The sequence below is a fragment of the Mastigoproctus giganteus genome, chromosome 2 (assembly GCF_048544385.1).
Source record: "Mastigoproctus giganteus isolate SK-2022 chromosome 2, ASM4854438v1, whole genome shotgun sequence".
NCBI lineage: Eukaryota > Metazoa > Arthropoda > Arachnida > Uropygi > Thelyphonidae > Mastigoproctus > Mastigoproctus giganteus.
The window spans coordinates 251,629,697-251,657,519 of NC_143576.1; the positions used below are offsets into that span (position 1 = coordinate 251,629,697).

Consider the following 27,823-nt stretch of genomic DNA (forward strand, 5'->3'; position numbering starts at 1 on the left):
GCTCTTCAATTAATCTCTTTATTACACTATCGCATGAGTGTATCTCCAACATCGGAATTAGATGAGTCTTTGTTTTCTTCTAAAAGAACAGTTCGTTTATTTTCAGTTTCTTCATTCAATGCTAAGACTCCTTCGGAATGTTTTGCAAATAATCTCTAATAAATCTCTTCAGCATGCTTTTTCAAAACTTGCTTACTTGGAAAATCAAAAGTTCTTGAACCTGAATCTTCTTTCCTAAACTTTTTGGGGTTGTGTAGATAGCTCAGCAAAGCCACAGTTTGGCAATTTCGTCTTGCATTGTAACGCTGCAAAAGGCTTTGGTGAAACTTTAAAAGCAAATGGGTTTTCTGCTGTATCAAGCTTAGCAAGCAGAAATTCTATTGAAGACTCTGCTTTAAGTAAGTATCTTTTGAGGTTATAGCCTTCAGAATCATTTCAACTGGTCGCAAAGTTTCACATAGCAATTCAAGTGTTTTCCAGTCATCGTCAGACATAGCTTCAGTTGACAGTACTGCACATAGAGCATTTGGAATGCAATTTTTCAATTTCAGAAATCTCTCAATCATATAGAATGTGCTATCTCATCTAGTCTTGCAATCTAATATAAGTTTATATTCTTTCCCATTAAATTTTGCTTTAACAAAATTTTGTAATATGTCATTTTTGGTAGGCGATTTTCGAAAAAGCTTGCAAATTTTTCTGACTTTGTTAATAGTTTGTGCAATATTGGCCATTGGATTGAAGAAATAAATGAGTTCATCGGTAAAGTCGGTTTGATAAAGCATGCCTTGCTGTCTTTCTTCAACTTCTTCATCATCGCTACTTTCTTCATTGTCTTTGGGAGACTGAGACTGTGGCTTTTTCATCAAGTACATCTATAACTGACAGATGTATACAATGGGCTATACATTGTTGATGATTAGGCGTAATTTTCTTGCCTAACTTAATCATCATTGCTGCTCCATCGGTGGTGCAGGCAACAATATCCTCATCCAAATTCAAACCAAATTCCTTCAAGTGTCCATTCACAATTTGCTCAGCTCTTCTGCTATCAAGTGAACCATTAATCTCAATAAGACCTAACGACCAATGATTGTCTTTTGAATGCACATTTATATTCATATACCTTTTATTTTGTATAGACGTATATTCGTCTAGAGTCAATGAATACCATGCACCCAAAACCAATGAATTTTTGAAATGCTGAATGAGTTCTTCTTTCTTAGTTTTATAATAATTCAGAACCATATTTTTAATTCCATTCACTGAGGCTGGTGGTAATTTATCATATTTATTTCTCTGAAGGTGAAGGCTTGATTGTATAAACTCACTCTTCGCAATTGAATTAAAAGAAAATCCATCTAAAGCAGCTAATTTTGAAATCTGTTCTTCCATAGATTTTTTAACGATAAAGTTTTCTAATGTTCTTACCATTTTTACGGGAGGTTCATTGTTATCTTGTTTAATGTCAATCTGATGCATTTTCTTTAAATGCAACATCAAAGATGATGTAAATCCTCCAGACGACTTCATTACCTTCTGACATTTCGAACATTGTGCTTCATCTTTGCTTTTTCGAGCAAAATAAATCCATACATTTGATTTCATCTTAGACATTGTTGTTATTGTTATTTTGGTTTTTAGAAGCATTAGCAACTAAGGCCATATTGCTCCAGGAATATGCGGTGGTCATTCCCTTGACCTTTCTGCATCCTCCGTATTTGGTGGTGATGGGCTCGAACCCCGGTCTAATCAAGAAGCGTGCACTGCTGCTCCTTCCCACCTGGCTATGGAGACACGCATCTTAGACATATTAAGAGTAATAAATATTAATTAGTAGGAATTTATATCACCGACAATTTTAAATAAAAATAAATACTGAAGATAACAAAAGGCACAGTACTATGTGTCACTTCCGCAAGCACTGAATGAAGAGTCTAAACGAGGCAAGTTTCAAAATTTTCACGAAAGAAATTTTTTATTTATTTACTTGCAATTTTTTTTTTCCCCAATTAAATCTATTGTATTTTCAAAATTATATAAAAGCTAAATTTAGTGAAGCTGCTTTTTGGAGAACATTTGATCGCAAATTTAATAGGAATAAAGAAGCAAAAAACTTTCTACGATTGAAATTTGATGCAATATTCAGCGAATCTGTTTCTAGTGGGTAACCATCAATAAGGCATGTTCCATAACTTGCCTAGCGAACAAGATAGATGGAACGAAGAAATGTTGAGCATTTTCTTTTACGCTATCGCTCCGACTCACTCAGTCGTAAATGAGTACATCTGCATCGTGCCATGATACAGGTGGGAAGATAAAAAGGTACCCCCTCCTAGATTTGGGCCACTTGCCCAATGAGATTCATACCTAAACATAAAATAAAATAAAAAACATCTTTAAAACAAAGCAGTTGAATGATCCAGACAAACGAACAAACAAAATAAAATGTGCGTAACAAAAAACTATATTCGAGGGCTAACTAAGAAAATATTCGAAACTGGTTTTAGAAACTCGGTTTCGGTTTCAACAACTCATTATGAAAAAAGGTTTGCAAGCCCTAATATCCACCTACCTGCTTAATACCACATAGTACGAACATGAAATACTTACTGGAGTGCTCTATTTCATGAAAAGGGTAGGTGCACTTATTAACATGGCCACTGAGTATACATATAATCTAGCAGAGCTGGGAATTTTAATCAAGTTCTGTTAAGAGTACAAATTTAAAAATACAGCAACTGAAACACACAAAGTGATAATGACACCATTTGGAGAACAACCCATGGGCAGAATAAAAACTTCTGAGTGGTTTGCAAAACTTAAATTGACTGACTTCTGAGATGTAATGTTCAAGACATCCATCCATGGCCAAATCAGAAGAAAATTTGTATAAGTATTTTAATAATGAACCAAAACAGGTGACTTGCTATTAAATGACTAGGCAAGAACAATTGGAACTCTCCTACAGCACCTGTTAAATGAATATTGATAGCATCACATGATAGATCATAAAAAACATGAACCATAGGTTACGAACTGGTCATTGCAGTTGTCACTGACATTCTCTCAGGTAAGTCAAGCTAGGCTTGGTACCTAGGAGTCTAAAATGCTAATGGAACTGATATTCAGATGACGCTCAAGTCAAGTGGACTGAATTACGGCACTGTCCAGTTGTTCTCTGACAGCACACATCCTCTGCGATTTGGCTGCCAGAGAACAACCAAATCCTAATCTTGGTGATGATGGGACTGTTAATAACTCTGGTTATAACCCCCACATGCAAGTCCTGAAATATGGTACATAGTTACTGAGGTGACCAACATAAGCAGAGGTTGAGGTATGGCACCCATGCCACAACCCCCATCTCTTCTTTCATGTAGTATGTCAATTAAAAGAGGGAAATTAGGTTAATTAATGGGTTTTGACTAATGAATGACCATTATTTCAAGAACTTTTTGAAAATAATGGTTACTGGAAATAATGGTCTTTCATCTGCAAGAATATTTGCTGATGATATCGAGGCAGTGTTAGGTGGGTCGGAAAACTAAAAGATTGGGAGGATTCACAGACTTTAAAGATTAATGGTAGCCACAGGTAGAGGTGAAATTGATTCTTGCACTGCTTCTATTGTAATGAGCAGCAGCCTAGAGAGAAAGTTGCTGGGGACTTCAAGAGCTGCTGGGAGTCATCATGTAACAAGTAAATACATGGGCTGTGTTAAGGTAACTAAGAGTAAGAACAAGTGCATGTACACTAATACTAGAAGTATGGTAAATAAAATTGATGAATTTGAAGTGCTGATCAAGACATCAAAGGCAGATATTGTTGGGATATCAGAGACATGGTGTCTCTGACACAAATATAAGCAGTGCAGAATTGGAATTTGGGGAGTACAATTAGCATTAGCATTAGTAGAGGCATTTGATGCAAGAAAGCAAGCTTATGCAGCATCAGCCAAAAAAAAAAAACCCACTTCCACTTCACCCCTCTGTTCGTTCAAAATACCTGTCCAGCTGAGCCTTAAACTTATTTAGGCTATCAACCTCCACTACAAGGGATGGAAGTCTGTTCCACCAACCAACCACCCGCTGGCTAAAGGCAAATTTCCGCACGTCTATCCTACATCTGTCTTTCCTCAATTTGAATTTATGCCCTCTCAGGTGATTATTCTGAGCTAGAGGAAGAATCCCACCAGCATTGAGCATGCTCAAACCATTCAAGGCTTTATACACCTCTATCAGATCACCTCGCTGGTGCCTAGTCTCCAGACACTGTAATTTGCAAAACTTAAGCCTTTCTTCGTAAGAGCACCCCTTTGTTCCATTCACTAATCTTGTTGCCCTTCTCTGTACTCGTTCCAGCAGCTCTACATCCTTCTTGAAATGAGGTCTCTAGACCTGTATACAGTACTCTAGGTGTAGCCTGACCATTGCCTTATACAAGGGAATAATCACCTCCTTATCCCTGCTGGAAAAATTCCTGTATATCATTGACAATACTCCATCAGCTACTCTTGCAGCCCATCTGCACTGCTCAGAGAACTTCATATCTGCCTGCACAACCACCCCTAAGTCCCTTTCATTCTCTACCACTGTCAGTGTAGTACCACAGAGTTGATACGTTGCTCTGGGGTTGCTGTTTCCCATGTGTAGTACTTTACATTTGTCAATGTTAAACTTCATTTGCCACCTCTCAGCCCATCTGCTAAACCTTTCCAGATCCTGTTGCAGCAGCATAGTGTCAGTAGTGTCCTTGACAACCCTGCCAACCTTTGTATCGTCTGCAAACTTGGACATTAAGCTTGATATACCATCATCAATATCATTTATAAATACAGAAAACAATAATGGACCCAACACTGAGCCCTGAGGGACTCCACTAATAACATTAGTCCACGATGAGCAGTGTCCATTGATTACCACTCTCTGTCTTCTCCCCCTCAACCACCCCTTTATCCATAGCAGCAACCTGCCTCCAATGTCACACTGCTCCAATTTGTGTAGCAGTCTTCCATGTGCAACAGTATCAAAAGCCTTTCTAAGATCCAAGTATATAATATCAAAGCTATTCCCTGCATCCAGTTCTTTTGTGACTGCATCATAGTATCCAATCAAATTGGTCAGGCAAGACTTTCCCTTAACAAAACCATGCTGTGTCTGAGCTATAACTGAAGTCTTGTCTAAATGATCCTGCAGTGCTTCTTTAACCAGTGCCTCCATTAATTTTCCTGGAACAGAAGTTAAGCTCGCAGGTCTATAATTACTTGTGTCAGCCTTTGATCCTCCTTTGTGAATTGGGGTCACATTTGCACATTTCCAGTCTATGGGTACCTCCCCTGAGTCCAAGGAAGCTCTCATAATTATGGCTAAGGGTTTGCTTACTTCCTTTGCTGCCTCCTTTAATATAACTGGATAGATCCCATCCACCCCGGGTGCCTTTCTTGTGTTTATCTTCAGCAGTTTCTCCTCCACTTTACTCCCAGTTATTTCAATGTGTACAGAACGGACAGGCAGGAGGGATTATGCTGTTAGTTAAGAAACACAAAATCTCAGGAAGTGCATCCAGTTTACACGGGCGGACAGTGCAATGTTGAGTCTGTTTGGTGTGACAAAAACACCGGGAAAGGGAAAATGACAGTAGGAGTATGTTATAGGTCTAATGACTCTGATGAGTACAATGAACAGTTGTGCAGGGAAATAGAAAGGGCCAGTATGGGTCAGAATGTCTTGATGGGGGATTTTAACTTTCCAGATATTGACTGGAACTTGTGGGTTGGTCACTTGCATGATAGCAAGACTTTTATGGATTTATTGGAGGATTGTTTTCTACAGCAACATGTTCGAGGGGCAACCAGAGGAAGTAACACCCTTGATCTGATTATCAGCAGTGATTATTCATGAATTAAGAATTTTCAGATAAAGGAACCACTAGGTGACAGTGATCACAGCGTACTGTTGTGGGATTTACTTAAAGATGTAACTACCATCAAGAGTAAAGGAAAGGGTTTTTGTTTTCGTAAAGGTGACTACAGTGGTCTCAGACAGTTTTTAAATTCTATACAGTGGAATCAACTGATGATGTTACCAATGGTGAATTCTAAATGGGAAGCCTTCAGGGAATTAATCTTGGAGGCTACTAGGCTTTTAATACCAACTAAGAAATAATGTTCAAGGTTCAGACCTAAATGGATATCGGATAAATTAATGAAGCTCATGGCAGAAAAGAAAAATGCATGGGATGCATATAAATTATCAGGCGACACAGAAGTGTATGGCCAATATAAGCTAGTCTGTAATCGAGCCACAAAGGAGGTTAGGGAGGCGAAGGTAGATTACGAGAAATCTTTGGCAAAGGACAAAAAGAAAAACAGCAAAGAGTTCTTTACTTATGTAAACTCTAGAAGGGGATGAATCAGATTGGTCCACTTAACATAGATGGTTCGACTATTGATGATCCTGCTCAAGTAGCTGATAAACTGAATGAGTATTTTGCATTTACATTCCCACATGAGGAGTTATTCAAGGAGGAAAATGCCAGAAATTTATCAAACTCTAACAGTGAGCTAAGTGATTTTGTAATAACTGAGAGCAAACTGGGGGAGAAATTGAAGTTACACATAAAAAAAGGCACCTGGGGCAGATAGAATCTATCCAGTTATAATGTAGGAGGCAGCAAGGGAAGTAAGCAAACCCTTAGCCATAATTATGAGAGCATCCTTAGAGTCAGTGGAAGTCACCATGGACTGGAGGTGTGCAAATGTATCCCCAATTCACAAAGGGGGTTCAAAGGGCGACACAAATAATTATAGACCAGTTAGTTTAACTTCTGTTCCGTGGAAAATAATGGAGTCACTGGTTAAAGAAGTGATACAGGATCACCTAGACAAAACAGAAGTAATAGCTCAGACACAGCATGGGTTTGTTAAGGGGAAGTCTTGTCTGACCAATTTGATTGCATACTACAATGTGGTCACAAAGGAATTGGATGTAAAAATAATTTTTATATCATATACTTGGATTTCAAGAAAGCTTTTGATACTGTTGTGCATGGAAGACTGCTGTACAAATTGGAGCAGTATGGAATTAAGGACAAGTTGCTACAACAGATAAAGGGATGGGTGAGTGGTAGATGGCAGAGAGTGGTAATAAATGGACACTTCTCTTTGTGGACTAATGTTATTAGTGGATTCCCCTAGGGTTCGGTGCTGGGTCCATTGTTGTTTTGTGTATTTATCAATGATATTGATGAAGGTATATCAGGCCTAATATCCAAGTTTACAGATGATACAAAGGTTATCAGGATTGTTAATGACAGTAAAGACAGTATGCTACTGCAACAGTATCTAGAAAAGTTAGGCAGATAGGCTAAGAAGTGGCAACTAAAGTTTAACATTGACAAATGCAAAGTACTCCATATGGGTAACAGTAACCCAAGAGAAACGTACCAACTGTGTGGTGCTACACTCAGGATTGATTGATTGATTTAGTTATATACAGTAGACTCTCGATTTTCCGGAGTAGATGACAAAAAAAAAAAAAAAAATTCCCGGATAATCGATTTCCCGGTTAAACCAAAAATACAGCAAGTCCCCAACATGCATAAGAGATACTTTTCAGGACTTCTTATGTAACTCGGGAATGACTAATAAAATATTGCTACTAAATCCCTGATATGCCAAAATTAAAAAAAAAAAAACATAATATCCTCAGAAGAATGAAGAAAAATAGTTATATTTTTAATTAGTTCAATTAAAAACTTTATCTGGGGACAGCGGTGAAGTAACCAGAGTGGCACAAAAGAAAATAAAAAAGGAAGAAAAACACAACACATGTTAGTACTGTAAAAACTGATATGTTTTGTAGCTTTGGTTGTTTTAGTTGACTTCATTGGTACCGATCTCTTCCCCGCTTCTCATATTCTGTTTTTCTCCTTTATTATCGTGTTCACCATTGCCACTGACGAATTTGAATTCCTTGCGATACTTGTTAATGTTTGGTCATTTTCATATATCCTTATTATTTTAATTTTCTGATCCAACTCAATTGCTTTCCTTTTCTTGATAGATTTACTAGTACCGCTGTCACTTATTCTCTTAGTCGGCACCATGATAACAGTCAAAATTAAATTTTCTGAAAAGAACTTTACAGGGTCAAGGCGAAAACTCACTATTATCATCCCACCTGAGCTCGTATTTTACTAAAGCACATTTCTGGAGGTCACTACCATCCAAAGGCATCCTGGAATGGATACCTCCTGGAAGAAGGAGAAGACCTAGGAGGACATGGATGGATGGAGTACGGGAGTGCATGACAGCCCGAGGCTTAACCGACCAAGACATCTTGAACCATACTTTATGGCGGAAAAAAATTCCTACCAAAAAATAACTTGTAGGTTGTGGAAACCTATTGTAAATGGAAACACTCCTCTTGAAGAAGAAGACTACCATAAAACAACAAAAACAATTTGCATTTTCTGGGTTATTGGGCTTTTCTATTACTGCAATTCATTATAAATGGGTAATAAACTAGATTTTATTGCATTTGCGATAATACTGATAGCTAGAATTCTGTGGGTTTTTAAGTTACTGTATTATAGTGAAATGTGTGTCCCCCTCCACTGAAATCTTCAGTCATATAAATAACGTAATGTAAGGCTGAAGCTATGTAAGTCGGGGACTTACTGTACCGAAAAATGTTCAGCAACCTATGTAAAAAGTATGGCGATAAATAAAAAAACTTACCATACACTACTCACGTGTCCGATACGATGCTTCCCTTTATTTTTTACGTTGTCGATTTTAAATCTAATAGCTTCCCTTTATTTTTTAGAGTGCTGCATATAGTTTCGTCACCAACATTATAATAGTTCATTAGAGATTCAACAGATGCACTGTTTTCAAACTTTTGAATAATTTCAAGTTTTTGTTTAATTGAAAGAACAACTCTTGTTTGCCCATCAATTTCTGAACAAAAAAAAAAAATAAAATAAAATAAATAAATAATAATAAAAATTCCGATATCCCTGACATAAATAACGAAACAAAATTTGCCTTTTGTTGCGCTAATTGAACACAACAATCAACGCGACGCACTAAAACAAACTAAACATTTGGTCTCTTTTTTTTTTTTTTTTTTTTTTTTTTGAGCGGTGGATGTGAAGACAGCAGGGGTTGCAAAATAATAGGTACACTAATCTCCCAATGACGACTTATAATGCCGCTTCTTTTTGCTTATTTACGACTTGCAAAATATGATTTCTGGTTGATTTTTTTTATTTTTTTATTTGGAGTCTTGAAGTGTCCCGGTTAATCCATTTCCCAGTTAATCCGATCCCAGTAAATCGAGAGTCTGCTGTATATATAAAGCAGTATAAGTTTAAAAGTAAATTATCCAATTTAGATGTGTGTATATATTAATAGCTTGTAAAAACTTAAAAACTGCTGACACATGGTTGTTCACTCAGGGAGGTGGAAAATAAAAAAGACCCGGGGGTAATTGTGCAGTCAGATATGAAGTTCTCTGAGCAGTGCAGACAGGCTGACAGAGCAGGTCATGGAGATTTGTCAATTATATATAGGAATTTTGCTAGCAGAGATAAGGTGATTATCCCTTTGTATAAGGCAATGGCCAGGCAACACCTTGAGTACTGTATACAGGTCTGGAGGCCTCATTTAAGGAAGGATGTAGAGTTGCTATAACGAGTACAGAGAAGGGCAACAAGATTGATGAGAGGAACAAAGGGGTGCACTTACAAAGAAAGTGCTTAAGTTCTGCACGGAAGTTTGCTTTTAGCCAGCAGGTAGTTGATTGCTAGAACAGACTTCCATCTGTTTTGTTTTGGAAGTTGACAGCTTAAATAAATTTAAGGCTGAACTGGACAAACATTTGGAGTGACCAGATGAGTAAAATGGGAAGGGTTTTTTTTTTTTTGGCTCATGCTGTATAAGCTTGCTTTCTCACATCATATGCCTCAACTAATGCTAATTAGTGGAAATGTATCTCTAACAAATTCCTCCAGTCTCTGTCACGTAGAGGTTCCTTTTCTCCTGAATGCAATTTCTATTGATAGTTTCATGGGCACCATTCTTCTGAATTGTCATCTATAATTCTTGTTCTCTCTTCCAAACCAGTCTGAACACATGCCACAACCAGTGAGCATCCTTTTACTATCCAACTTCAAACCCACAGAACCAACTTTCTTCTTCCTCATTTATTCCTTCAACTTCCGTTTTCTGGAATAACCTCCTGTCACATATTTCCTGAAAATTACAATCTACAGAAATTCAAGTCTAACAAGTATCTTCTTTCAAACTTCAACACATGCACGGTACTAAGTGCTACAGGTTCTAATACCTCTTGTGCTTAGGCGTTTTCTTTAAAAAAAAAAAAAAAAAAAAAGGTGACTCTAATCCCCATCCTTTGTGCTCTCATCTTGCTCCCTAATTTTTTTTTTTTTTTTTTTTTTTGTTGTTTATAGCACTAAAATTTAAACTAAAGGATGATTATAATATTCTGGAGAGCCAACAAAAATTGAGAGAGGCAAGCAAAAGATAACAAAACAAGAACATTTCTTTAAATGTTTTTAGAAATTACCGAATCACTCACTGAATGTATTAACTTGCAAGGGGGAACATCTGAAAGGAGTGCAATGCAATGGCTGGCAAGTGGAACCTCCCTCTTTGTTTTTATCAAAAATAGGAACTCTTATGAGTAATACTATGGATATTTTTGTAACCAGTAATTCCACTTCTTTCATTCAGTTTTACTAACAGCAATAAATGCCTTTTTTTTTCCTTTCTTAAACATAAAGAAAATTTTCTTTTCATCTAGTATTAATAACATATGCATATTACAGTGATATTTATAAATTGAAAGTAATTAGCCTAATATTGTACTGAATACTAACACACGCCTAGAGCTTTGTGGAAATAATGGTCTTTCATTAGTGGAATCATATGGCTCTAGAAATTTATGGAGATTTTATTTCTATGTGAACATACTTTTAATCAATTTTATTTCTTATATATTATGTTTTATCTCTGTAACTTATTCCTTAAGCCAGTAACCAAATTACCAAACACACTTTTGCAATACGTAATACCATTCAAGAACTACATTAACCCCCAGTGTTGGTATGAAATTCTGAAATGCATGCTATTTTGAATATTTTTTTTAAATTTTTTTTCTGGTCAGTATGACACTGTGATATGCAACACATTAAAATATTAAAATCATAAGTTATTTTTCATAACTTAGTGCTGACTTTTCAGTCACACATGCTGCCAATTTTAACATTTCACTCTTCAAAAGCTAATAATGCTACTATATTTTCAAATGATTTTTTTTTGAGTGTTAATAATATGATTATTTAAAATATAAACTGTGTTTGTAGTATGGTATTTAAATGCATGAAACAAGCAAATTTTTTATAAAAAACTGCTTTTTTGGTTATTTCAGTGGGATTTTTTCATTTTTCTAAATTGCTTTTCTAAAGCAATAACTTTCAAATAAAATAAGCAGTGCATACAACACACCTAAAAAAAAATTAAAAGTTGGAAATAAAATTTTATCAGCAGCCTTTTTTAAGTCTACTAACAAAATTTTCCAAGAGTGAACGTATAGGATATCAATATACAGAGTATTTTGACTATGTACCTCCCCAGAGTCATTACACTTAAATGACAAATGGTGTTTATTGCTATTGACTTATCTTGTAGAATTTTTCTCAAATGATAGTGAGAATCAGAATGTTTTTTTGTCCTGGAGTGTAATTTTCATCCCATGCCCCACTGATGGTTAAGTTTGATGAAATACAAAAATGTACAAGTTCAATATGAAATACTGCTATTATCTGTTCCAAAGAAAAACCACAGCAGTTTTTATTATAAAATAAATCTTTTTATGCCATCAGATTAGTATATAGTTATAAAAAGGACTAGCCAGCTCACTTTATTCCATTCTCCAACTGACCAAACTGGACAACGATTAGCATTGCACACTGATATATCTTCTGGCTTACTACTGTGATCACAAAGATTGCTTAAATGACCTCCTTCATCATAGCATGCCACTTGTCGACGTTTAATACCTCCTCCACAATCTTTAGAGCACTGTGAAAGAATCAAACATATTATATAAATTTATTAAGTGTAATTATTAAAATGCTAAAAAGAAAAATTAAAAAATTATTACACAGAATACTGTAGTGAAGAAAGAAAAATCATGTTTGATTCACACTGTTAAAATTTACATTGCCAATTTACAAGTTTATTTTTAACTTAATTGCTTTAGCCTTTATTCTTCAAATTTTGCAGAAAAGGGTCAGTAACATATTTCTGATTGAAACAAATAGTTTGTTATTCTTAACTAAAAGTACTGCATCCAGTCTGGAAGCTTCATTTTAGGAAGGAAATCAATTGCAAAGAAGAGTAACAAAATTAACAAAATTACAAGAGTAACAAAATTAGTGAGGGGGAACAAAAGGGTTACAAAGAAAGACTTCAGTTCTGCAAACTGCAGCATCCAGAAATTAGGCACCTGTGAGGATTAAGGTGTTTAAGGCTGTGAATGGATTGGAACAAGCTAAATGTTTATGGCATCCTTACTCTTGCTCAGACTTAATTACAGAATCATATCTGATGGCAAAGACTACACTTAGCATGTGGAATTTTCAAGGCTACCTCTTCTTATACATGTCTGAGAAAGCACCAGAATGGAAACATATGTGAAAGCAGCTATTGCTGAAAAAGTTTTTGAATAAATATTAGATTTCCCAAAAGGCTAGATTTATGTAGATCTTGTAGAATCCCATATTTCCATTAATATTACAAGAAATACATATCAAGACTCAGCGTTATTCCTGAGGAAAGCAGTCTGAAATTTTCTTCGGCTTTGATCATGACATCAAGTGTCAGTCTAATTGTCTTTAAACCATATTCATCTGGAATGTTTGAGTCTCTAGAAACCATATTAGTCAGGCACTAAATATCTATCTATGTTTTCCTGCTGTTTATAAGTAATCATGTAATAATACTGATATTACAACTTATTACGTTATATACACACAATTATAACATATGTGTGAGTATATACAGTGAAACTTCTCCTAATGGACACCTCTCTTTAACGGACATCTCTCTACAACGGACATTTTCAAATTCCCCAACTCACCTCTATTGGTTTTAACGTGTTTGCAGCTTCTGTCTAGCGGACATTCTCTGTAACGGACGTGGACAGGCAATCTGCACTGTTTCGTTTAGATTAGCACTTATTTTGATCTCCCCACAACGGACTGCGGGAGAGCTCACGGGCCTTTTTCTAGGAAATTTTCTTGCATGTATTGCCTCAATCGTGTGTTTATTTTCTATTTCCGATTCTCTGAATTTCATCAAGGTTTACGTCGCGGTTCTAAACCCTTTTTGAAGAATTTTAAGGCACGTGTAAAACTTCGGATGAATTTGGTGTGTGCAGGGGGGGGGGATTTGGTCAGCCTTTCGTCTTTTGAGTTTGAGTTTTCAGTTTTGTTCAGTGTCGTGTGAAGTGCACAGTGTCTTCTCGTAAACATTTAACTTTAAAAGATAAAGTCGAACTCATTAATGCGTATGATTGGCAAAAAAATAGTGTTCGCAATCTCGCTCCAAAATTCAAAATCGGGAAGACGCAGGTAAGCGACATCCTAAAGGGAAAAAAATGAACTGCTCAAACAATTTTGGCAACACGGAAATGATCAGGTTCAAAAATCATTCCCGAAAACTGTTGGACTTCAAATTGACAATGTTACGTATGAGTGGTTTTCTCGCGCACGTGCTAGAAAAATTCCCATTAATGGGCCTATTATTAGGGAAAAGGCTTTGGAGGTTGCGAAATCTACGGGAGTAAATGAGTTCAAAGCTTCTGTGGGATGGCTAGACAAGTTCAAAACTCTGCATAAAATTTCTTGGAAAACCGTAAGCGGTGAAGGTGGATCTGTTGATACAGGGGTTACAACAGAGTGGACCGTCAAATTGGAAGATTTATGTTGTGATTTTGAAGCTAAGGATATTTACAACTGTGACGAAACAGGATTGTTTTTTAAAGCTCTTCCTGAAAAAACAATGAGTCTAAAAAACAAAAAGTGCCAGGGCAGAAAAATTTCTAAGGAATGCTTGACTGTACTATTGTGTACAAATATGCTGGGAGACTTTGAACAACCTCTTGTTATAGGAAAACCACAAAATCCTCATTGTTTCAAGGGCATAAAGTTGAATCTTTTGAATGTTGACTGGAAGTCTAATAAAAAAGCGTGGATGACACGAGATATCATGAGCGAATGGATAAGTCACTTTAACCAAAACATGATTCGTCAAAACAGAAAAATTATTCTTTTCATGGATAATGCTGCATCTCACCCGCACATTGAATTGTCCAACATTCAAATCGTTTGTCTGCCACTAAACACATCTTCAGAGTATCAGCCCTTGGATCAAGGGATAATAAAAAATTTTAAACTTCACTACAGAAAATATTTTAAGACATTTCATTGCAAACATGAACGATGTAACATGTGCGAGTGACCTTGCAAAGAAAATCAGCATCCTAGATGCGATTCAATGGATTTTCTCTTCAGTAAACGCAATTAGAAAACAAACTGTCGTGAACTGTTTTGTAAAGTCTGGCTTCTCAAACGCAAAAATTGAAGTTGTGAACAGCAATGTGGAGCACCAAGAAGAACAAGAACTTCAACATCTATATTGATAATGTACGATACTTCAGCTACAAGTGACCCTGGCTACAAAGATATAGACCTCACTACAGAAGATGGTGCTCTAGATATCAACGACATTATCATCGATATTGTTCAAGAAGTTCTGCGTGAGGATGAAGAAATGGAAGGAGATCATTCTGTCAAAGAACATATTAACGACGAACCATCGATGAAAATAGAAGCACTCATACAAATCAATCGTTTAAAAATGTTTTTCGCCGCTGAAGAAGATACTGAAGGACTTTCGATGGTTTCTTCACTCCAAACAAATGTTGAAAATAAAATTATCAGCCGGAAGAAGGTGCAGAAGAAAATAAGTGATTACTGTATGTATTTTTCTTAAGATAAAGTCATAATATGCATAGCACAATTGTATGTATATTATTTACAAAACTATTGTGCAAAATCTGTATATAATTTAATTTAATTTTACATTAAACGTTTAACGATTTTTCTTTATCTCTTGTGTATGTAATTGTATATTATTTACAAAAATATTGTTCAAAATCTGTATATATTTTAATTTAATTTTACATTAAACGTTTAACGATTTTTCTTTTTTTCTTTTTTTTTTTTTTCTCCCTCAGACTTCTTGTTAGTGGACACTTCTCTCTAACGGACAAATTTTCGTTCCCCATGGCTGTCCGTTAAAGGGAAGTTTCACTGTATACAGTAGTTTAATCAACTGTAATAAATATAACAACAGTTCCTATATATAAATTTGTTCATTACATAAATCTGTATATATTATGCACTTACAACTGTTTTTATTTTTCCCCTCTCCTCTCTATTGCAAGGCATTGGGGCAACACATATACACTTAACTGTAAGGTTGTAATTTTTGAAATGTTCAATGCTTCATCACCTATATGAGGTGAATAATTGAAAAACCAACACCCCAATAGCATCTTTTCCTCCCACATACTCTCCACCTTCTTTTCTAACTAACACTAAGAAAACATGTATACCACTGGCAGAAATATAGCTATATCTCAAAAGGACTAAATACAGTAGAACCCAGATAAGAAATTCCCACATAAGAAGTTTTCGCCTGTGCTAGGTTTGGTTTTTTAATTCCTAATTTCAACTCTATACATTGTAATGTATTATTTTCCCACATAAGAAGTTTCCTGGGTAAAAAGCTATCACACATAAAAAGTACATGATAAAGAATACACAGTGTATTTTTATAATGATGTTTTCCTACTTAATACGTGTTTTAAATATAGAAATTCTTTATTTTTATGTTAAAAAATAAACATTTTGGTAATCAAACAAGTTAGTGTTGCATAGAGTCATTTCAGTTCGTAGTAAACCACCAAAGTAGGTGAAACGGCATCATTTTTTTACAGCTCATATTGTCAATACTTTCACAACGAGTTTCCCTAATATTGCACTTCCCCCAAATAAGCAATGCTTCACCACTGGGGAAGACTAATGTTACTTATTCTCAGTGGATACTTGGGTGGTGGTATCTGCTGAGAATCCACTGGTGAAGTGTTGCCTATTCAAGAAACCACTCTTAAAGGCAGTTCACTATCAGGGCAACTCATTGTGAAGGCATTCATAATTTGAGATGCAACAAAAATGATGCTATTTCACCTACTTTGGTGATTTACTATAAACTAAAATAATACCACGCACTAACTTGTTCAATTAATGAATTTTCCATAGTCAGAAACTTCCAACACTAAAGCCTTTTTTAGGATAAAAATTTTGATATAGTAGAAGTGACATATTGCAATTGTTTTCATCTATATCCAAAACTGGATACGTCAACCACGTTAAGCGTTAAGTTTGATGGTTATGAACGGTTCTGAATTACTTAGTGGTTTGTTGCTGTGTCTTATTGTAATTGTGACCTTTTATGGAATGTTGAAACTCCAAAGGAGCTCATGCTTACAACTTGGTAATGAGTTTAAGAGAATGTTAAGCAATTAGAACAGAATGTTAAGCAATTAGAAATCTTCAGTTTTTTTTTTTTTTGTTTTTTTTTATGAAAACACCAAACACGAGAGATATTAGAACCTATAGTACTTAGTACTGTGCTTGGTTTGGAGGTTGAGAAGACGAAAGAAGATATTGTTCACATTACACATGAAATTCTGTAGACTGTAATTTTCAGGAAATACAGTATGAAGGAAGGTTGTTCCAGAAAACGGCAATTGAATGAATAAATGAGGAAGATGAAAAGTTGGTTCTGTGAGTTTGAAGTTGGACAGTAAATGGATGTTGGCTGGTGGCGGCACATGTTTGGACTGTTTTAAAAGAGAGAGCGAGAATTATAGAAGCCAATTCAGAAGCACAGTGCTCATGGAAGTATCTATAGAAAAGGCATGCAGCAGAAACAATACGTCTAAAAGACAGAATGTGGAGAGACTCTGTTAGAGATGAGTCATTAATTAACCTAACTGCCCTCTTCTGAATAGAATCTAGAATCCTTTTTGCGAGATATAAGACAGGACTGAGTTTTAGAAGAATTGAAATCAACTAAGTTGTCTTTGCCCCACTGGAGAATTACCTGGAGATTGGCATTTAAGGAATTGGTAGCAGATATTCGAGACGTTGAAGCTGATTGAGCAGGACAAGGTTTCTCAAACTGGAAAGTGGAATACAATGTGCTATCATTGGCAAAACTATGGATAGGATTTTCAGTCAATGGAAGAAGGTCATTAATATACAAGAGGAAAAGAGTGGGGGAAAAGAACTGAACCTTGGGGGACACCTGCATCAGCGAAAAGTTAGAAGCCAGAGAACCATCTACCATCACCCTCAGTGAGCGATCAGAGAGAACATTGGATAACCAATTACAAAAAACAGTTGGCAAACCATAAGATGGAAGCTTGTTTAGAAGACCTTTATGCCAAACACGATTAAAAGCCTTTGAGATGTCAAGAGCAACTGCTTGTGTTTCACTGAACTTTTCCATTGAATTTATCCATAAATGGGTAACATAAGCCAGAATATCACCAGTGGATTGACACTGACGGAATCCATACTGGTGATCATTGATCAGATGGAAGGTTTCTAGGTAGTTTAAGAGTTGGTGTTTAATTGATTTCTCCATTACTTTAGAAAGAGTAGAAGTAATTGCAATGGGACGATAATTGGATGGGAGGGATTTGTCACCCTTTTTAGGAACTGGCTGGATATGAGCAAATTTCCAAGCAGATGGAAAAGCACCTTTGGAATAAGAAAGTAAAAAAAGGTGGCAAAGAACAGGAGTAAGTTCAGGAATATAGGTTTTGAGAACAAGTGGAGAAATATCATCAGGACCTGGAGCTTTCTTAGCATCAAGATTTGTCAAAATCCTTTTGATGGAAGACCTCAGGAGGGATTGAATGGAGCGTGTTGAGAATGGTGGGAGGTGTTTTACTAAGATCATTAATACATGAGTTGGAAGAAAAATGGGATGTTAGCAGGTCAGCTTTATCCTTGGATGAAGTGACAATAGAACCATCTGGTTTAAACAGAGGTGGGCAAAATTTGTGGCCAATAGCTTTGGCAAGAGACTAGAATGATCGGCTACCATTAGGGGAAGAAGCAAGTTTTCTACTCTTAGCCTGTTAAAAATCTAATTTGGACTGATGTATAACTACTTTACAGTTGTTGTGAGCTTTGGTGTAAGCACAAAGTAAAACTGAAGAATTGGAAACACACCAATTATGATATGCAACATTCTTCTCTTGAACAGCCTTAGAATATTTATTGGAAAACCAATATAAAAAAATTAACATGACAGCCTAACTGTCAATAATGTCAAGGGATGACTGATAGTTAACTGTCTGAGAGTAATTGTATTTCAATCTGTGAATAGCCTAACGATGTAAAACATACTCGGGTCACCGGTTCAGTTTCAAATTTAATATTAATATTGTTGTATAGTGCAAGGAAGCTACAGGCTTTTGCTGCACCAGCAAAAAAAAAAGAAAGAAAAAAAGAATATCTTAAAACTGTCAGCTTCAATTATCTGTAGAGGAAAATTGTTTTGGTAACTAACAATTCACTGGCAAAAAGAAAACTTTCTACAGTCTAGCCTAAACCTCTTCCCTGTAATTTGAATTCATGGCCTCTAGTTTTGGAATTCTTTATAAAATTCTGCCTTCATTCATTTTATTAACCTCTCTCAGAGCCTTATAAACCTCAATCAGGTCCCTTCTAAAGTGCCTGGTTGTCAATTTCTGCAGCCCACATAATTGGATTCTTTCCTCATATGGTCATCCTTTTGCTGATCTCACCATTTGAGATATCTGTCTTTGGACCTTTCAAAGCTCAATGTCTTTTTTAGATGAGGTCTCCATGCTTGGATACAGTATTCCAAATGCAGTCTTACAGCCTCTCTATCTCTACAGGGTATTGTATGATACATCATCGACAGGACACCATGGCCTTTCCACACTGTCTGTTTATGCTGCTCGGAAAACTTTATATCTGCCCATCTTGTAACTCCCAGGTCCCTTTCTTTCTCTACTGTTTTTAATTCAATACCACCAAGTATATAAGTTATTTTGGGATTGCTATTTGCCAAGTGTAAGACTGCCATTTTTACCGCATTAACACATAGCTGCCCCTTTTCTGACAATTCTTGAAGCCTGTTCAATTCATCCTGAAGGAGTGCTGCTTGGAACTGATCATTAACTGTTCCAATCTTTACATTGTCTGAAAATTTTGACATCATTCTCTTTTTCCCTTTGTCAATACCTTTTATGAAAACCAGAAACAGTGGTCCAAGAATGGATCCTTGCAGGACCCCACTTCTGATGTTGCATCAATCTGAAGAATATCCATTAATCATAATCCACTTCCTTCTTCCCTGCAGTTCATCTTAGAATCTTTTCAGTAACCCTAACATGCTACAGCTTATACAGTACCTCTCATGAAGTATTGAACCAAATGTCTTGCTAAAGTCCAAATAAACTATGTTGAAATTGTTCCTCCCTACATCCATCTCATGAGTAACTGTGTCAAAACAGCTTACCAGGTTAGTTAAACACTATTTTCTCTTAACAAAAGCATGTTTTGTGTCCTTCAGAATGTCATTTCTATCTGTCTCTGTATTTCACTCTTAATCATTACCTCTAAGATTTTCCCTACCACTGAAGCCAGACTAACCAGTCTGTAGTTACTCTTAGAACCACCTTTATGTATTGGTGATTGCTGGCACTTCTCCAATCCAAAGAAATCTCTCCCAAGTCCAATGATGCTTGCATAATTAATTTCAGTGCTTCATCACACTCTTTGGCTGCCTCCCTCAAAATTACTGGGTATATTCATCAACTCTAGGGGCGTTATTTTCCTTTTGGCTAGAAAGCTTTACTAACAAATAGCCATCTGTAATTTCAAAATCATTGATTTCATATGGATTAGACTCCCTTGTACAGTCTCTCCTCAGCAATGAAGGCTCAAGCCAGCTAGGGATGATGTGAAGTACCTATTCAATTCATCAGCAGGATAATCTAAGACTTTCCCAAATCCAGTACCCAAGGGTTCAATCTGATTCATTTCCTTTTACTTTGTATTCACATACATGCAAAACTCCGTGTCCCTATTCTTTGCTCTCTTAGCCAATGCTTTCTTATACTCAGCCTTGGCTTCCAAGTGAATAAGTTATTTTGGGATTACTGTTTCCCAGGTGTAATACCATACACTTTGTTGGATTAAAGCATAGCTGCCATTTTTCTGACCATTCCTGAAGTCTACTAGGTCTCTCTGAAGAAGCTCAGCTTGACAGTGATCATTAACCACTCTACCAATTTTAACATCATCTGCAAATTTAGACATCACGCCCTCTATCCCTTCATCAATGTCGTTTATGAAAATTAAAAACAACAGTGGTCTTAATACTGATCCTTGGGGAACCCCACTTCTTACAACCCAATCTGAGGAATAGCCATTTATCACAACCCTCTGCCTCCTTCCCTGAAGCCATCCTGCTATCCATCTAAGGATTTTCCCAGTGATTCCAACCTGTTCTAGCTTATAAAGCAACCGCTCATGTGGGACTGAGTCAAAAGCTTTGCTGAAATCTAAATAAATGTCGAAATTATTCCCTAAATCCAACTCGTGAGTGACCCTTTCGAAATAGCGAACCAGATTTGTTAAACATGATTTCCCCTTTACAAAACCATGCTGAGTATCCTTGAGAATTTCAATTTGATCCAAATGATCCTGAATTCCACCCTTGATCATTGCCTCCATGATTTTCCTTACTACTGAAGTCAGACTGACAGGTCGATAATTTCCAACTTCACTTTTAGAGCCGCCCTTATGTATGGGAGATACATTTGCACTTTTCCAATCCAAGGGAATCTCCCCAGAGTCTAGTGATGCTCGCATAATTAGCCTCAATGGTTCAATGCACTCGCTTGCCGCCTCTCTTAAGATTATAGGGTATATTCCATCAACTCCAGGAGCCTTACTGGTCTGTAGGCTCGAAAGTTTTTTCATTAAATAATCTTGCAAAATTTCAATATCATTAATTATATATTTTTTAACTTCGCTCCCACAATTTCCCATTGCCACAAAAGGTTTTTCATTTGTAAATATCAATGCAAAATAACTGTTGAGTTCATCTGCAACGGCAGCTGGTGTATTTAATAATATTGCCTTTCCCTTACGTAAAGGTCCGATCTGGTTTGTCCTGCTCTTCTTGGCATTTATATATGTGAAGAATTCCTTATCCCCCCCCCTCTTTGCTCTGTTTGCTAGTGATTTCTCATACACTGCCATTGCCTGTCGAACCTTTTCTGTGGCTCTATTACAGATCACCTTGTAGATGTTATAGGCTTCAGTACTTTTTATTGCTCTGTAACCTTTCCGTGCCACCTTTTCCTGCTCAAGTAATATGGCAACTTCACTATTCATCCAACTTGGAACCCTCCTCATGGAGTATTTTTTTAATGGTATATATGCATTCAAGGCATCTGTGATTAATGTTTTAAAAGCATACCACAGTTCAAATGTGAACTGTGGAATGTGGTATATCAGTATTTTCATATCCCTGTTACGTTATAAATGTTTGACGATATCTTTCCTTATTTATAGTCTGATCTTTCTCTAAAAAAATTAACCAAAATTGGATTTTTTTGTCTCGAAATACTGTGACAGTAATTTTTTGCCTTTGCATCATTGCATATGTGGTTATTATCCTGTGTTTTTAAATCATTTCATTCAAAATCATAGTTTGCTTGTTTTTTTTTAATGCACACAGACTTCAGTAGTCAAGGTTTACGAATGACCTAAGACGTGCTCTTTTACTTACCAGAATATCAGACAATTCTAACCACACAACTAACAAACTTGATCATTGGCTAGTTCCAAATATCAGTAATTCTTTTAAAATGTGCAAACACTGCTTATATCAATAGTGTCTTGTTGGTATACTTTCCTCAATTTTTATGAACCCAGACAGCTGAATTTTCTTCTGATTTGAAAAGGAATTCTACTGGCAGAAACAGACATCTCTTCGACTGTTCATAACTTCAGATCTGTAATAGACAAAAACTTCTATTTTAGCATGTTTATATATATTAATATCTATAGTAGCAATATATAAAATTTCATCTCCTTTGGCTTAGTCTCTCTGCCCCATTCTGTCAAACTTATCTGTTGCCTCTATCATTCTCATAATTCCACTAATAAACTCTGAACCCTTTGATTTCCTTCCTTTGAAAGTCAACTTTCTTTACAGTGAGGTAATTTTCCTTAGTGATTTCAGTGTTCACAACTCCAATTGGCTTTGGTTTTTAATTACACTGACCTAGCTGGTTGAGATGCTGAGGCATTTTGCAATTACTACTGAACTAACATGGCATGTTTTTTACCTACCAGAATACCAGACCATCCTAATCACATACCCAACACCCTGGATCTCTTTTGCACCATCAACCCTTCCAAGCAGCAATGAGATTAGTAAGGGAAACAAAAGGGTGCTCTTACTAAGAAAGGCTTCAGTTCTCCAAATGGCAGCATCTGATGATTAGGCACCCACAAGATCTGAGGTTTTTAAGACTTTGAATGGATTGAGTAAACTCAGTGCTGAATGCATCTTTTCCTCTTGCTTAGACTATACACGTGAAGAGAGATAAATTAAAATTGAGGAAGAATGGTCACAGGATAAATGTGCAGAAATTTGCCTTCCATCAGTGGGTAGTTAATTGCTGGAAAAAACTCCCATCTAGCATTTTGGAAAAGGTAGTTTGAATAAATTCAAGGAAGAACTGGATAGATTACTGGAGGAAATGAACAGGTGATGTGGGAAGTGGTTTTTTTTTTTTTTTTTTTGGTTTTTTTTTCCAGGCTAATGCTGTGTAAGCTTGCTTCTTACATAATTTGTCACTACTTATACTAAGTACACAATCAAGTACAATATCTCGCCATCCCTTTTCCTGCTCTGGGCATATACTAGGACTTTCTTGGTTTTTGGATATTTCCACTACACATTCATGCACTTGGTTTTATTAGTGTAATGACGGTACCCACTACTCATCACTCACAACAACATGTTTAGAAAATATTTATCTGATATTAGATAAGATAAAAGTTTAAAAAAAATAATAAATTTTCTGTTTATATTCTGGAATGGCTATGCAGCATCTGAGGAGCTTACAAGGTAAAGAATACTATTGTGCATTGTGGCATGAAATGAATTTAAAAAAGGGAGCATGGTTAATTCCCCTCTGCTATGATTGTATGTTATGACTGATCTAGTATATGATATTATCAATGATAGACTCAAATTCCATTCAGTACTTCTTGCATGAATTGTTTGTTTGTTTGTTTGTTTGGGGATTTATTAAGCGCATCGGCAACTATGGTCACAGTGCGCCAATGCACAAATGGTTCTCAACTATTCTCTGTAGAGGGTGTTCTCCTGCCAACCTGTTTCATATGGTGGTGGGTATCATTAGTCTGTTTCCTTTGTCCACTGCAAAACAGATTACACTATGTTCTGATTTGGACACTTACTTTTTGGTTGTTTACTGTTCAGATAATGCTTAGGGTATAAAAAATGCTACTACTGACTGTCTATGGTGGTTGTGTTCCTCCTTATACATGAGTGTATTCCCATGTGATGGGCATAACAATCACTCTGTTTGCACAGGAAATGTCAAGGTTGTTTGCTTTTCATTTGAATATTGCTTAAAGATCAGCAAGTATAAAATTTACTTATCCATATCTTCATTAAACTGCCCTAACATTTTTCTTTGTTTGTTTCTCTTGCCTGTTGCAACTGTTAAAAACCATGCTCATTTACTGTCATAACAAGACAAAGAAACAGTCCAGGTGAAATATTACGGTTAACAATTTCTGGCCACAAGAACTATTTTATAAGATACTTTTTAAAAATTGCTTTTATAGCAAATCAAAAGTAAATACAGAAAATTGGAATAATCATAGCAAAAATCTTACCATTCCCCATGTACCAGTGCGCCAATAATATATTCCTTCCACACTGTTATGTGCAATAGATGGTGGAAGTGCAAGTGGATCCAAGAGCAAGTCACAAGATCCAGCATTACATAGTTTTTCTCGAACTGGACGAACAGTAAGGTCACAATCTCTATCTTCACCTCGTTTCCCTCCAGGCAATATGCAAACCACATATCGTGAAGAAACACCTTCACCGCAACTAACAGGACACTGATGAAGAAATTTATTTGTGATATACAATGTAAATTTATTTCAAAGAAGCATCAATATACAATCACTGATATAAACTAAAAATATATTTTTAAGTAGTTTAGTATAAATATAGTTTATGATATTTTACCATATAACACATTAAGTTCATCTTAAACAGTGATTTTTTATACCTTTAAAAAAAAAAAAAAAGAAAACCCAAGGCAAAAAACATACAGCACGCACACGCGCACACACACAGTCTGACCTCTATATAACAAAATTAATCGTTCCATTGAAAAAATTAGTTAAACAGAAATTTCGTTATTTTTTTTATTTATTTTTTTTTATGTAAACCCCAAACACGAGAGGTATTAGAACCTAATATGAACTTTTCAACAGTGAAAAATACTGTAAATTCAGAAATATAGTAAAAGATGAGAAATAAACCAGCAATAAGAGAAAGAACAAATACATTTTCTAACATTTTAAAACAATTTATTAATACATACATATTAAGAAATGACTACTTACATGATGCATACAATATGAGCACACTTTTAAGAATTATGTCATAAAATATTTGGTTATTTATTTTTTTATTTTATTTTTTTGAGTTAGATTTTTAAAAAAATTTTTTTTCAAAAATGATTCGTCCCAATGGGTATAGTCTTCTTCGATTGCAACTCCGCTTTCATCAGAATAACTTTTCTGAGTAAGCCATGGAGCTTTTTAAATTTGTCCAAACAACCAGAACTGGCTTGGAATGTTTTATGCCCCAGTAAAGATGCTTACTCCATAGTCTTTTCTTTTATTAATGGCCCTGATGTCAGCATGTTTTGGTCTCGAATCAACTTCCACTCAAAAACTGCTTCATCTACATCTTCGTACAGGCATAAATTTGCCTGCTTCCGAGTGGGTCCCATTTCCTCAAACAGTTTGAGAATCGAACCATGGTTTTTCAGAATGTTTATCACACTACTGGCAGGAATACTAAAAATTAATTTTTTTTTTTGTTTTTTTTACTGCCCCAATCTACACTATTAAGCACTTACAACTTTTCACACTACACTCAAGGATTTCCTCTTAGACACTGCAAGGTTACTTGCACAGCAGCTAAAACAAAACTGAAATTAGGGACCACATGTACCTACTATATAAATAGAGAGAGGTGAAATTTAGTGAAAGTGTGGATGACTCATTTCTTTGAAACAACAGATGAATTTCTGGGATAAAGGAAAATCACACTCTCCTGATTCTCTAATAGGATGCTTACAGTAGAAAACAGGTTGATCAGACCCAATGTCTGCATCAGGAATATGCCTTAATCTTTGCCAATGGCTGTGGACACACATATAGCAGTTGACTAGCATGACTTCTCGGTACAGTAGTGTATAGGTTTTACTTCTTTTTAGCCATTGCTGACCCACTACTGGGCAAAGGCCTCTCACAAAACGTTCCATCTTTTTCTATCCTGCGGCATGGTTGGTCAGTTTCCTCCTGCAGGGTTTTACAGGCAACACTAAATTGTAAAATGTTTTAGCTATTAATTCATGGAATTAACCCCTTAGCTTTTAAAAGCTAAAAGGATTAATTCTTAATCCTTTTAGCTCTTAATTCATGCTTTCTACAGCAACAGTCTATTGCTTAAAGGACAGAGGCATGAACAATGCATACCCAGGTCTCTCGAAATCAGTTCATTATATGAAAATTTTCTTCGTTATATGGAAACTATTTTCAATGTAATGACCAACAGGAAATCAAAACAATTCGCTTCATAGAAAAATTCGCTATATGGAAGTTTTTAAAGAGAGATCTGTTTGTATATATATACAGAGTGGTTCATAACTATGTTGCCACAATAATGGTGAAAAATATAAATACAAAACACTATAAACTTTATATTTACACGATTACACAGAAAATTTAAAGAAAAAATGGAAAAATAAGGTGGTAAAAAATGTTTGTTAGCCATTATTTCTGACTCAAAGCAACAATCTGAAACAAAAAAAAAAAACACACAAGAATGGGTAATATTCTTATGAATCAATGTATCAGTATTTTTATGGCAGCAAAAACTGACTATTAGCATAGGCATATGTTGCAAGAAAGCAAGCTTATGCAGTATCAGCCAAAAAAAAACTTCCCATTTCACCCCTCCATTCGTTCCAAATGCCTGCCCGGCTGAGCCTTAAATTTATTTAGGCTATCAACTTCCACAACAAAAGATGGAAGTCTGTTATACCAATCAACAACCGGCTAGCTAAAGACAAATTTCTGCACATCTATTCTACAACTTCTTTGGGAGAGCTTCTTTGGACTGAGGGGAGGTACTCATGGACTGGAGATGTGCAAATGTAACCCCAATTCACAAAGGAGGATCAAAGGGCAACACAAATAATTATAGACCTGTTAGTTTAACTTCTGTTCCAGGAAAATTAATGGAGGCACTGGTTAAAGAAGCACTGCAGGATCATCTAGACAAGAGTTCAGTTATAGCTCAGACACAGCATGGTTTTGTTAAGGGAAAGTCTTGCCTAACCAATTTGATTGGATACTATGATGTGGTCACAAAGGAACTGGATGCAGGGAATAATTTTGATATCATATATTTGGAACTTAGAAAGGCTTTTGATACTGTTGCACATGGAAGACTGCTGAACAAATTGGAGCAGTGTGGCATTGCTATTTCTCCATTTGTTCTCAAAACCTCCTCAACTTACTCCTACTCTTTGCCGCCTTTTTTCACTTTCTTATTCCAAAGGTTTTCCTTCTGCTTGGAAATTTGCTCATATCCAGCCAGTTCCTAAAAAGGGTGACAAATCCCTCCTGTTAGTTTAATTTCTGTTCCTGGAAAATTAATGGAGACACTGGTTAAAGAAGCACTGCAGGATAATCTAGACAAGACTTCAGTTATAGCTCAGACACAGCATGGTTTTGTTAAGGGGAAGTCTTGCCTGACCAATTTGATTGGATACTATGATGCAGTCACAAAAGAACTGGATGCAGGGAATAACTTTGATATTATATTTCGAACGAACGGTGGGGTGAAATGGAAGTGTGTTTTTTTTTTGTTTTTTTAAGTTTTTAATAAAAAGAGGAAAGTTACCACTAAGGCCAAAGTTAGAGGCCTTGTAATATACCAGATCGCCAGGCTGTGTTGTACGCTTTTTCAATATCAAAGAAAACTGTTATAAAATGCTCAGATTTAATAAAAGCATCATGAAAGTATATTTCTAGTCAGATTAAATGATCTAGTGTAGATGTGCTTCTTCAGAAGCCACACTGTCCTAAAAAGCAGATTTGTTTCCAGATACCAAACAAGGCAAGTATTAACCATTCTTTTCAGGACCTTGCACAAATGGCTTGTAATAGAGATAGGATGATAGTTACTTGGATTTCTAGGCTCCTTTCTTGGTTTTGGGAAGGTAAGAACGATTGCCTTTCACCAGGAATC

The 27,823-nt window shown here is 35.9% G+C and overlaps 1 protein-coding gene across 1 annotated transcript in view; it reads right to left on the reverse strand.

Moving 5' to 3' along the window:
• LOC150090379 (A disintegrin and metalloproteinase with thrombospondin motifs 9-like) overlaps positions 1-27,823 on the reverse strand; it is a 514,590-nt gene that overhangs the window by 113,919 nt on the left and 372,848 nt on the right. Inside the window, exons 25-26 of the mRNA XM_090369090.1 lie at positions 24,157-24,387; positions 11,951-12,112 (exon numbers count right to left, since the gene is read on the reverse strand). Coding sequence (XP_090225216.1) covers positions 11,951-12,112; positions 24,157-24,387 — 393 coding nt within the window. The remainder of the gene's footprint in view (positions 1-11,950; positions 12,113-24,156; positions 24,388-27,823) is intronic.